At 44.9% G+C, this 11,403-nt stretch overlaps 4 protein-coding genes across 4 annotated transcripts; 2 read left to right on the forward strand and 2 right to left on the reverse strand.

The window, feature by feature from the left end:
• Positions 1–3,487: 3,487 nt before the first annotated feature.
• LOC148048288 (histone H2B 5) lies at positions 3,488–4,027 on the reverse strand. Its single transcript, XM_087710654.1, has one exon. The coding sequence runs from the start codon at positions 3,960–3,962 to the stop codon at positions 3,582–3,584; it is 381 nt and encodes a 126-aa protein (XP_087566780.1). The 5' UTR covers positions 3,963–4,027; the 3' UTR covers positions 3,488–3,581.
• A 104-nt stretch (positions 4,028–4,131) lies between these two features.
• LOC106543762 (histone H2A type 2-C) lies at positions 4,132–4,850 on the forward strand. The gene has a single exon (XM_014059839.2). It carries the CDS (start codon positions 4,398–4,400, stop codon positions 4,785–4,787), a length of 390 nt encoding a protein of 129 aa, XP_013915314.1. The 5' UTR covers positions 4,132–4,397; the 3' UTR covers positions 4,788–4,850.
• A 113-nt stretch (positions 4,851–4,963) lies between these two features.
• LOC148048289 (histone H4) lies at positions 4,964–5,377 on the reverse strand. The gene has a single exon (XM_087710655.1). It carries the CDS (start codon positions 5,367–5,369, stop codon positions 5,058–5,060), a length of 312 nt encoding a protein of 103 aa, XP_087566781.1. The 5' UTR covers positions 5,370–5,377; the 3' UTR covers positions 4,964–5,057.
• Positions 5,378–6,997: 1,620 nt separating this feature from the next.
• Positions 6,998–7,525, forward strand: LOC148048290 (histone H2A type 2-C-like). The gene has a single exon (XM_087707898.1). It carries the CDS (start codon positions 7,002–7,004, stop codon positions 7,383–7,385), a length of 384 nt encoding a protein of 127 aa, XP_087564024.1. The 5' UTR covers positions 6,998–7,001; the 3' UTR covers positions 7,386–7,525.
• Positions 7,526–11,403: the final 3,878 nt, after the last annotated feature.

Genomic DNA, 11,403 nt, shown 5'->3' on the forward strand with positions numbered 1-11,403 from the left:
AGGTACTATATCTGTGCTGCAAAAATCCAGAATACCACCAAATGGCAGCAGCAAATTCCTTTATCTCTTTGTTGCCATCTAGCCCTATGCTTAACTGACATAGATAATAAAAGATTGACAGAGGCTTGTTTCTCTGGCATATTTAAATGAGACAGTGCTGTGGGAACACTAAAAAGAATTGACCAAGTCAACTAACAATGGGGGTTATATTTAGCTCTAAAGAGACCCACTCATGGCTATACTAAGTTTATTCAGTCACTCCTGTCAGGGAACACCTAAGCCCAATCAACTGACTGGTACATACTTTGTCTTCCAAGAAAAATAGTTGGCAAACAAAGAGTGGCTGATAAAACCAGTTCCCTTTTTTAAATAATTTTGAAATGACTGATTGATTACAGCAAACAAGTTACAGTTACTGTTGGCCAACCAGCCAACAGGGAAGCTGCTGGAGTTCTTACTAGCCTTACCAGTACATTGCTGAAATATGGGTTCATGAAATACTATGCACTTCCTGGAAAAAGGAGGGCCTTCAAAAAATCCAAAGCAAGTAATTTTTGACTCAATATGTTTCTTTGAACCATTGGTGAAGTTTAGGCAGCATATGGGAAGTTGTCCTTGGCAACTTTACGACTTGTGGATTGAAACTCCCAGAATTCTGAGAGTTGAAGTCCACAAGTTGTAAAGTTGCCAAGGTTGGAGATCACTGCTATAGAGCATCCCAGAATATGCAAGTGGAATTAGGCTGCAAAATACTGATTGTCGGCAGAATAGAGGGTTTGCACTTTTTGACTTTACCCGAGTCTTATTATTATTTGCTTCATTGAAAATTCTCTCATATATTGTTGAAGACCACACCCCAAATTTTACACTGCAAACCTAGAAGCAGAATCCTATGTTTTGTTTACTGGATTGTAGAAAATCAAGATGAGGAATTATTGCCTTAGCTGCACAGATATAACAACATATTTCTTTCTCTCCTTTCCATTACTTTTTCATTGATTAAAATCAACCCCGTTGAGAAAGAGAGAAAAAGAAAAGGAAAAGGAGAAAAAGGTGGAACAAAAATGATTACGGTATTTCTTTTGCATTATGTTCATTCTTTGATTTACAGTACCTTTGATGGGCTCTAGGATGTTCCAGTCAGCCTAAAATTAGCATGAAAGGTAGACCGACATTTGTTTAGTGTTCCTTTACAACGGCACTGAAAAATAAAATTATTTGCAACCAGCCCTCATACTTACAACCATCACAGCATCCTCACAGTCACATGATCAAAATTTGGGCACTTGGCAAGTGGCATGTATTCCTGATGATTGCAGCATCCCGGGATCATGTGATTGCTATTTCTGAACTTCCCAAAGTTAGTAGGGGAAGCGAGATTGGCTTAATGACTGAATGTTTCACTTAACAACTGCAGTGAACAACCATGACAAAGAGGTTGCAAAGTTGGGATCAACTCACTTACCAATCATCTTACTTAGAAATGGATATTCTGGTGTCAATTGTGGACATAAGTAAGAGAATTATCTGTACGTTTCTTTGACCCAGGCCTTGTCACTCCTTGCCCAGATGCAGAGCTTTATTCCAATAATTCTGCTCAAATTTCAGAACTGCTGGAAGAGCATTAATGTATGTGTGCATCAGTGGTGGGTTTCAAAAATTGTTCGAACCTACTCTGTGGGTGTGGCCTCCTTTGTGGGAGTGGCTTGCCACCCATGTGACGGGTTATGAAGATGCCGACGACACTTGTCAGAACCACCTTAAATTACCTCACACACAGCACTGGCAGGCATAAGAATATGATGTAAACTTGTTTTTTAAAAGGCATCTTTGGCTTGCGTTAAAACAACTTCAACACACGCAATGTTCTGATTGCACCACAAACACAGTAGTCATCCTTACCTTTCACAGAGGTACTGAGTTTTATAAATATGAGCATGATAGTGTAGAATAATCATATCCAAGGACCAGTGATGGGTTTCAAAAAATTTTGGAACCTCTTCTGTAGGTGTGGCCTGCTTTCCGGGTCCACTGGTGGAACCTCTTCTAACCGGTTCGGTAGATTTGATTAACCGGTTCTACCGAATAGGTGCGAACTGGTAGGAACCCACCTCTGGTGTGCATTCAAGAGGAGTCCTGTGTGGTTATTTTTTCCCCTGTAACACAGAAAATAACCACCTCATTATAGGACACTCCAAAGGTGCTTTTTTTTTTTTCAAGAGGCAATTGGACTTCCTGGTTTTTCTTTGAAGACATTTCACTTCTTATCCAAGAAGCTTCTTCAGCTTCTTGGATAAGAAGTGAAACATTTTCAAAAGAAAAACCAGGAAGTCCAATTGCCTCTTGAAAAAAAAAAGCACCTTTGGGACAACCATGACCAGATGACCCAGAATCTCCATAAACATCCATCATAGGACACTAACTCCCCTAAAACTCAGTTAAGACACAACTATTCAAGGATCCACCTCAATGCTCTAGAATCTAGCTCAAGGAATGTCTGAAGGCTGCAGAGGTGAGTTAGAGATTTTCTCCAAGTGTTGATTTACCTTCTCCTGGCTGGCTAGATTTTCTTGCTTTGGTCAGAGATCTGACTGCTTCTCAGATGTAGAAGGACATATTAACAGAGAGGAAAGCCAACAGTGGCAATGCTACCTACAGGCCGGAAAACTAGTTCTGATGGTCACCACTAGGTGGCAATAAAAAGAGCTGCATACCATACATTAAGCTGTTAGCACAACATCGGGAGAAGCGTGTTTTATGGGGACTGAAGGCAAGTATATACAAACTTGCTATATTGTTCTTTCTGCTCAGCTGGGTGTCATTCCTCCAGAAATGGGAGTATGCAGAATCGCAGATCGGCTCTTGTCTTCTTCGATACAGCCATCCGTTTGGCTCAGGTGGTCTTTCAACTCCAAGGACATAACCCACCTAACCTCCGTTGCATGATTTAAAAAGCGCACGTAAAAAAAAAAAAAAAATCAGTATTTTGAGATCATTTCGCGGCCCGCTGACCAGAAAGTAGATTTCTTCGGTCGTGCGAGCTTTTTTGCAATTCTGTATATAAACGGGGAAGAAGTTAACCGCGCGCAATTATGCGCGCTCAAATTTCAAGAACGCCGTTTTTTCTCTCGTCTCAAGGACGTGGATGCGCATTGGAAGGGCCAATTGGTCGCAAAACGCAGGCAGCGGTGAAGTTAACTCTAAAAGAATATTAAAATAATTGCGCGCCAAGAATCTTAATCGGGAGGGGAGGATCACTGATACAACGGGAATAGAAGTAAACGTCCCATAAAATTATTGCATTGAGAAGGAAAACGTACAATAGCATATATAAGCACACTATGTGGACTTTTTACCGGTGTTGTAAAAGAAATATTTATGTGTTGACAGGAGGAAGGGGGGACATTAGGATTCTCGCCTCGAGTCGTTTATGAAAATAATTAGGGCGGGATTAATAGATAAAATAAATAAGAGACAAACACAGTAGTTTTGAGACCAAGCTCTTTCACGGGGAAGTGGATGGCTCTGAAAAGAGCCTTTGGGGTTTCTGGATCGCCTTACTGCGCAGCGCAGCCGCCGCCTCACTTGGAGCTGGTGTACTTGGTGACGGCCTTGGTGCCTTCGGACACGGCGTGCTTGGCCAGTTCGCCGGGCAGCAGGAGGCGCACGGCCGTCTGGATCTCCCGCGAGGTGATGGTGGAGCGCTTGTTGTAGTGGGCCAGGCGGGACGCCTCCCCCGCGATGCGCTCGAAGATGTCGTTGACGAAGGAGTTCATGATGCTCATGGCCTTGGAGGAGATGCCGGTGTCGGGGTGGACCTGCTTCAGCACCTTGTAGACATAGATGGAGTAACTTTCCTTCCTGCTCTTACGACGCTTCTTGTCGCCCTTCTTTTGGGTCTTGGTCACCGCTTTCTTCGAGCCCTTCTTGGGCGCGGGAGCGGATTTCGCCGGCTCAGGCATTGCGAATAAGCGTTCACTGTTTCTTCGCACGGCAAACAAAAAAAAACCCTCAAGAAGTCAGTCTGAAGAAGGGGAAACGATCGCGTCGCTGTATTTATAGTCTCTCTATGCAAATGAGAGGAGCCAAGGCATCACGATGTTATTGGCCGAAGGAGCTTTGATATCATCGCTCCTGCGCACGCACATGCAAATGAGAGCCCTGCAAAATGCCCGGATTTCTATTGGGCAGACCCTGTACCTGCCCTTCTTTACTGGTCGCCTTGAGAGCTGGCCGTCTCATTGGTTCCAAAATCCTGGTAACAGGTTTGGCCCAATCAGGGATGGCGCTGGCGGACGCGAGGAGGGCATAAAAGGAGTCGGTGGTTTCTCTTCCTTTAATTGCTATCTTATTTTTTCTTCTGTGTTTGAGCTGAGGGCCGAGAGCTCAGCGGCGCAATGTCTGGCCGTGGCAAGCAGGGAGGGAAAGCTAGAGCTAAAGCGAAATCCCGCTCGTCTCGTGCGGGGCTCCAATTTCCCGTAGGTCGAGTCCACCGCCTCCTTCGCAAAGGGAACTATGCCGAGCGGGTTGGTGCCGGAGCCCCCGTTTACCTTGCTGCAGTGTTGGAATATCTGACAGCTGAAATTCTGGAGCTGGCTGGCAACGCTGCTCGGGATAACAAGAAAACTAGAATAATCCCTCGCCACCTCCAGTTGGCCGTCCGTAACGACGAGGAGCTCAATAAGCTACTGGGAGGCGTCACTATTGCCCAGGGAGGAGTATTGCCCAATATCCAAGCTGTGCTGCTACCAAAGAAGACCGAGAGCCACAAGGCCAAAGGCAAATGAAGACGCTGCCCCTCTTAACATCAGTGTAAAAAACACAAAAGGCTCTTTTAAGAGCCACCCACATCATCAAAAAAGAGCTGTTACTTGTCTTCTGGTTTTTTCGTATCGTGTATGTAATAAAAGGGAAGTCCAGTTCATCTTCATTGGATGTCAAGTTTTTACAACACATAGTGGCAGTTTTGTGACAGTGATTGCAGCTCTCTACTGAGGCAGTGGGTGGCCCTTAAAAGGGCCTTTTGATTTACTTTGAAAACTATCAAGTTGCAGTATTTAACCCCCGAATCCGTAGAGGGTACGGCCTTGGCGTTTCAAGGCATAGACCACATCCATGGCTGTCACGGTCTTTCTCTTGGCGTGCTCGGTGTAAGTCACGGCATCGCGGATAACGTTCTCCAGAAAGACCTTCAGCACCCCGCGAGTCTCCTCGTAGATCAAGCCGGAGATACGCTTCACTCCGCCACGACGAGCCAAACGGCGGATAGCGGGCTTGGTAATGCCCTGGATGTTATCTCGCAACACTTTGCGGTGGCGCTTAGCGCCCCCTTTTCCCAAACCCTTTCCACCTTTTCCACGACCAGACATCTCGTCGATTAACCAAACCTGCGCTCTACGAGCTGTTCGCCTTCTAGCCCACGTTTATATTGTTTGCTTTCCGACCAAAAGGAAAACTGTCGCGAAGAACGCGAAGATGGGAAAGGACAGCCCACGCTTCCAATTAGGCTACGATTTGATAGGGCGATGCCATAGAGTCTTGTCCAATAAGATTCGGCTTCGTTTTAAAACAACGAATGACTAATGGTTAACTCAATGCGTTTCAAATTGCAAAGGTTTATATGTAGTTTCGCAGGCTGTAAAATACTATCCAAATTGTCAACTCACTTTTATGGAAATACAATGTTTCAGACTTTTAGCCTCCCTCCTTAAACGCCACTAGAAATGGCTGTTTTGTTTTGAAACATATCTTGTATGTGCAATAGAAACGCAATGTGATTGAATAAAAAAACTGTTGGGATTCTTAAAATGGTTTTAACAGTTTTGCTTGTGTTGTTTCTCTTCAGAAAAATCATAGGTGGGATGTAGAAGCATAAAAACAAGCCGCTGAAAAGGGTAACAATCTAACAAACCATTGATCGGGAGCTGATCACAGCATGAGGCAGTTTGCTACAAAAGAACTGCAAAGCAAATATGTATATATTGCCATGGCTCCAGGGAATCAAGTGTATTTTTCTTAAGATTATTTTGAAGTGTATAGATAAAAAAATAAGCAATAAAGAATTAAATACAAGTGCACACATTGCAGAGCCTAGGGTAGGAAACACTAAATTGTAATATTAGTCTCTGGAATGCAATTACTTTCGAAGTGAAAGACAGCAATCATTTTAAGAATGCATTTCAGCACTATCCCAAAGGTATTTTAAGAGGCAACTGGCAACTGTTTTTTCTTTGAAAACATTTCGCTTCTCATCCAAGAAACTTCTTCAACTCTTCTGCTTCTTGGATGAGAAGTGAAACATCTTCAAAGAAATCCAGAAAGTCCAGTTGCTTCTTGGAAAAAAGGACCTTTGGGACAACCGTGACCTGGATCAGTGGTCTCCAACCTTGGCAACTTTAAGACCTGTGGACTTCAACTCCCAGAGTTCCTCAGCCAGCTTTGCTGGCTGAGGAACTCTGAGAGTTGAAGTCCACAGGTCTTAAAGTTGCCAAGGTTGGAGACCACTGACCTGGATGATTGAGAGCCTCCATAGACATTTCAGCAATGGGAATATCCAAAGGGAAAGAATCGGCCAAGCTTGGCTTTACATATTATAAAGGCAACAAACAGGGTTTGTGCAAGAGCCTGCAGCGCTCCCTCGCATACCAGAAAAGGTAGTCCCAGCAGTTGCACAACTCAAAAATTCGCAGCTGCCATGAAATATAGGTTGCTTTTCCTGTTACTGCAGCATTCCGAGATCACCTCTGGCGAAGGTGTGCATGCAAATCGTAGGCCTCGCTTCCTCTTTTCTACTGGAGGGAAAGCAATGTTTCTCTGTTCAATTGGTCCTGGCGAGAAACTCCTTTTGCATTGGCTGAAGCGCATGGGCATCACAGCCAGCCAATCAGAAGTGCCGCTTTCAAACGGTGAGGCTGGCATAAATTGTCCCTCATCACTTCAAGCCCCAAAGTGAAGGAAATAGCTTTGAGATCGCCAGAGAGACAGCAACTCCTTTAAAAAGCATGTCTGGTCGCGGCAAGCAAGGGGGCAAGGCGAGAGCCAAGGCCAAGTCTCGTTCTTCCCGTGCCGGACTCCAGTTCCCGGTCGGTCGTGTCCACCGCCTGCTGCGCAAAGGGAACTACGCCGAGCGGGTGGGCGCCGGCGCTCCCGTCTACCTGGCGGCCGTGCTGGAATATCTCACGGCGGAAATCCTGGAGTTGGCCGGCAACGCTGCTCGGGATAACAAGAAGACCCGCATCATCCCCCGTCACCTGCAGCTCGCCATTCGCAACGACGAAGAGCTCAACAAACTCCTGGGGAAAGTGACCATCGCCCAAGGGGGCGTGTTGCCCAATATCCAAGCGGTCCTCTTGCCCAAGAAGACGGAAAGCCATAAAGGCAAGTGACCAGTTGTTGCCCCGCCGGGCAAGGGCTTCGGAACTCAACCCAAAGGCTCTTATTAGAGCCACCTACATCCTCTAAGAAAGAGTTGGCCGTCTCTTCCTCTCCTAGAAAATCACATCTTTTATTTGCTTGCTCCAGCATTTCGAATAATAGTCGAGTCGTCAAACGGCTTTTAATAATGCTATAGCGTGTTCTTAAGTGTGATTCCGATCATTGATTTGTATGTGTTATAATCTGCGCACATTATTCCCCAAAGTGGGATTAATTAGCGGGGGAACTCCTAAGGCGAAATCCTGCCTGGCTGAAGGCCCACTTGAATCTGGGTCACCGAGGGATTTAAGTGTTGTTAGGTAGAACTGATTCTTAACGACCCAGTTTGTTAAACGTTTGATTTCTGTGCGGAAGGCCGCCTGTGCTGAAGAGTTTCAGTAACGAGGCAATTTTACCAGCCACTAATATGGCTCAAAGCTCTTGAAATTGGGTATCCAAAATGTGGAATGTAACATGTAGGTACATTCAACAAGATCAGGCATGCACCATCCAAACAGAAAAACATAAAATTATCCTTCAGTTAATTCTGTATTCAAAGCAGCTCTCTGAGTTCAGAAAAACAAGAGTGGTGGTTATTCTCCATGGGGAAAAGTTAAGTGGGTGTCTTCACTTTTGTCATCAGGCAAAAATTAAAAATAAAAAAAGAATGAGCTGAAAAACAACCACTATGAAGTCTCCCAAGGTGTTCTTCACCTCCTGCACAAGTGAGATCCCTGTGTTTGTGTTTTAGTTGCAGGAATCAAATCAGATTGTTATGTTCAATTACCATCCTCAGAGCTGTGTTTCCTTCAAGCCCTATGACTTTGGATGTGGTTTGGCAGTAAGCCCTTTACCTGGTATTGGTCGGTTTTCATGGAAATGGTACATTTCAACACCCCAACAGGTTTGGATATTTGGATATTACTGGAGTGGAAAAGTTCCAAAGCTAATGAAGGTTTGTTCTCTTCCGCCTCTCCCCCACCCCCCCAATAATTGGTCTTCAGAGGGATTTTTGTTCCTTATTAACCAAGGAAGGCAGGCAACCAGGCAGACAGGGCTAAGGTTGGAAAACACCATAACAACACACCTGGGAATGTACTAGTCACCTTGTCCCCCAGCTTAAGCCTATTTTTGGAGCTGTACGGTAAATAAAACAGTATTATTGAAAAGGGTTGTGTTGAAGTGGCCTAAATGGGACTAAATCAAATAAACACTCTCAAATTCACTAGAAAAGGTTTAGCTTCCACCAGGCTATTTGTTTTTCAGAATGAGCAAGAAGCAGGTCCATACGCAGCCATGAAAAGTTAGAGGGGTAACCTGACCTAAAGCCAGTTAGCCCACCCTTTTTTTAAAAAGGGGGATAGTTGGGGGGCGGGGAGGAAATTGGAGGATGGAGAAGTATGTGCAATATATCAACATGTGCTCTGCCCTCATGGAATTCAGATCATTGTGGCTGTCTCAGTCAGTTCTTGAGGACATTTTGGGTGGAGCCGAGGTGGCGCAGTGGTTAGGGTGCATTACTGCAGGCCACTTCAGCTGACTGTTATCTGCAGTTCAGCGGTTCTAATCTCACTGGCTCAAGGTTGACTCAGCCTTCCATCCTTCCGAGCAGGGGTGGATTTCAACCGGTTCGCGGCGGTCCCCGCGAACTGGTTGGTCGGCGAACCCGGAAGTAAGTAACTTCCGGGAACGGCGAAGGGCCCACCCGCCCGCCCGCGTTCCTTACCCAGTTTTGATGAGTTCTGTGCTTCCACGCATGCGCAGGACGCATACAGCGCCTGCGTGATCCTCCAGGAGCAGCTGGAGCATTGCACAGACGCTAGTACGCATGCGTGCGCTGCGCGCATGCACGAGGACGCCACCGGCCCCGTTCCAACCGAACCGGTTGGAACGGGGCGAGAAACCCACCCCTGCTTCCGAGGTGGGTGAAATGAGGACCCAGACTGTGGGGGTGATATGCTGACTCTGTAAACCGCTTAGAGGGGGCTGAAAGCCCTAAGAAGCGGTATATAAATCTAACTGCTATTGCTATTGCTATTTTACACTATAAATGTAAAATGTATACATTTTATTTTAATGCACTCTTGAATAAGCTTTTAAGTGATAAAAAGTAGTTGAAAGATGGGTATGGGGAAAAAATAATGAAAACAAGTTTGCAAAAATCATCTAAGAAGGGATGATGCTTCCCTATATGGTAGATAGAATGTCTGGTAAGCAACGTAAGTCCAATCAAATTTGGCCTTTATTACGGAGCATCCCCCTGCCACTCCAAATTTATCAGATGAAAATGCAACTTCCCCTTGTTTAGTGGTCACACTTGGGACTAGCGAGAAGCAGTCTCTAAGTGAACCTACATTCGTGCTGTGGATCTTCAGCTTTACAGCCCTCTGAAAGTTGCAAATGTAAGGACAGGTCATAGAGTTACATACCCTCTTGTGGGTTATGATTTTAGGATTAAAGAATTCTAGCCAAGAAATGTTATTGAAACTGACATTAAAGTCCTACACTCAGATTTGCTCCTTTGTTTGCCAAGCTTCTTTCCACTTTTGTGAAATGAATTAGGAGCATCACTGCAGCTATTGATAGGAATGCAACAGGGCAAGATTTGGCACAACAAGGTTGATCCTTCTATCCCAACCCAGCTTCTGATTAAGCCTTGGGAAATTCCAGGCCTGTGCAAAATACAGAGTTAAAAGGAAGTGAATCATTTCTGGCATCAGGAAAATAATATATTAAATAGGCTTGAGACATTCCCATTTGTAAATCAATGTTTAGAATCTGAATTGTAGAGACTTGTGGTAGAGAATATAATCATGAATTTGAGATGGTTGGTGATATGAATAGATCTAACAAATAAAATAGAGGCTGCATTCTTTTTATGTCTGTCATGACCAGAGGCCCTCTTTTTACCTAATCTTATCAGACCCAGATTGACTCTTTTTGCCCCTCCAAACAAAGCCCCCTGCAATCCCATCTGCACCAAAGGATAGAAGCCGCCTCACCAATTCACAGCACAGCTCAAGGGCAGTCCTAACAAAGGAGTTACAACATAGTAAGGAGTCAGGTGAGACACCCTAATCTTCCCTCCTCCTCCATCCCAGCAGATGACCTCAGCTTTCCATGCCTTTTATCAATGGGTTTGTTCAGTTCAGTCCTTGCTCCTGAAAGGGCTGCTTTGCTTAACAATAGAAATTAACAACAGGTAGATAGAACAAAAATCTATTTGGCTTCCTCAAAATTAGCCACCAAATCAATAGGATTTCCTGCATTGTTGTGGTTGTTGTTAGTAGAGAAGTCATGTTCAACCCATTGTGACCCCATGGACAATGTTCCTCCAGGCCTTCCTGTCCTCTACCATCCTCTGGAGTCAGAGGTGGGTTGCTACCAGTTCGCACCAGTTCGGTAGAACCGATTTGTCAAATCTACTGAACCGGTTAGAAGAGTTTCCACCAGTGGACCCAGAAAGCAGGCCACACCTACAGAAGAGGTTCCAAAAGTTTTTGAAACCCACCACTGACACACACACACACACACACACACACACACACACACAGACAGACTCACACAGAGAAAGAGAGGAAGAAATAAATAAAGAAAAAAGAAAGAAAAGAGAGAGAGATGAAAGAAAAAAAGGGAAAAGGGACAGAGAGAGAGAGAGAGAGAGAGAGAGAGAGAGAGAGAGAGAGAGAGAGAGAGAGAGAGAGAGAAAACACATGGCCGGCAAGCCACTCCCACCAGGTCACATGGCTGGCAAGCCACTCCCACAAAGGAGGTGACACCCACAGAGTAGGTTTGAAATTTTTTTGAAACCCACCACTGTCTGGAGTCCATTTAAGCTCACGCCTACTGCTTTGGTAACTCCATCCAGCCACCTCATTCTCTATCGTCCCCTTCTTATTTTGCTCTCAATCTTTCCTGCATTGTAGTTCTATTTTTTTAAAAAAATGCTTTGTTTGGGGTCCTCTTTTGCTCTGGACTGAATTTTCCACA

The sequence above is a fragment of the Thamnophis sirtalis genome, unplaced genomic scaffold (genome assembly GCF_051295495.1).
Source record: "Thamnophis sirtalis isolate CommonGarterSnake01/CBP01778 unplaced genomic scaffold, rThaSir2_p1.2 scaffold_3, whole genome shotgun sequence".
Classification (NCBI taxonomy): domain Eukaryota; kingdom Metazoa; phylum Chordata; class Lepidosauria; order Squamata; family Natricidae; genus Thamnophis; species Thamnophis sirtalis.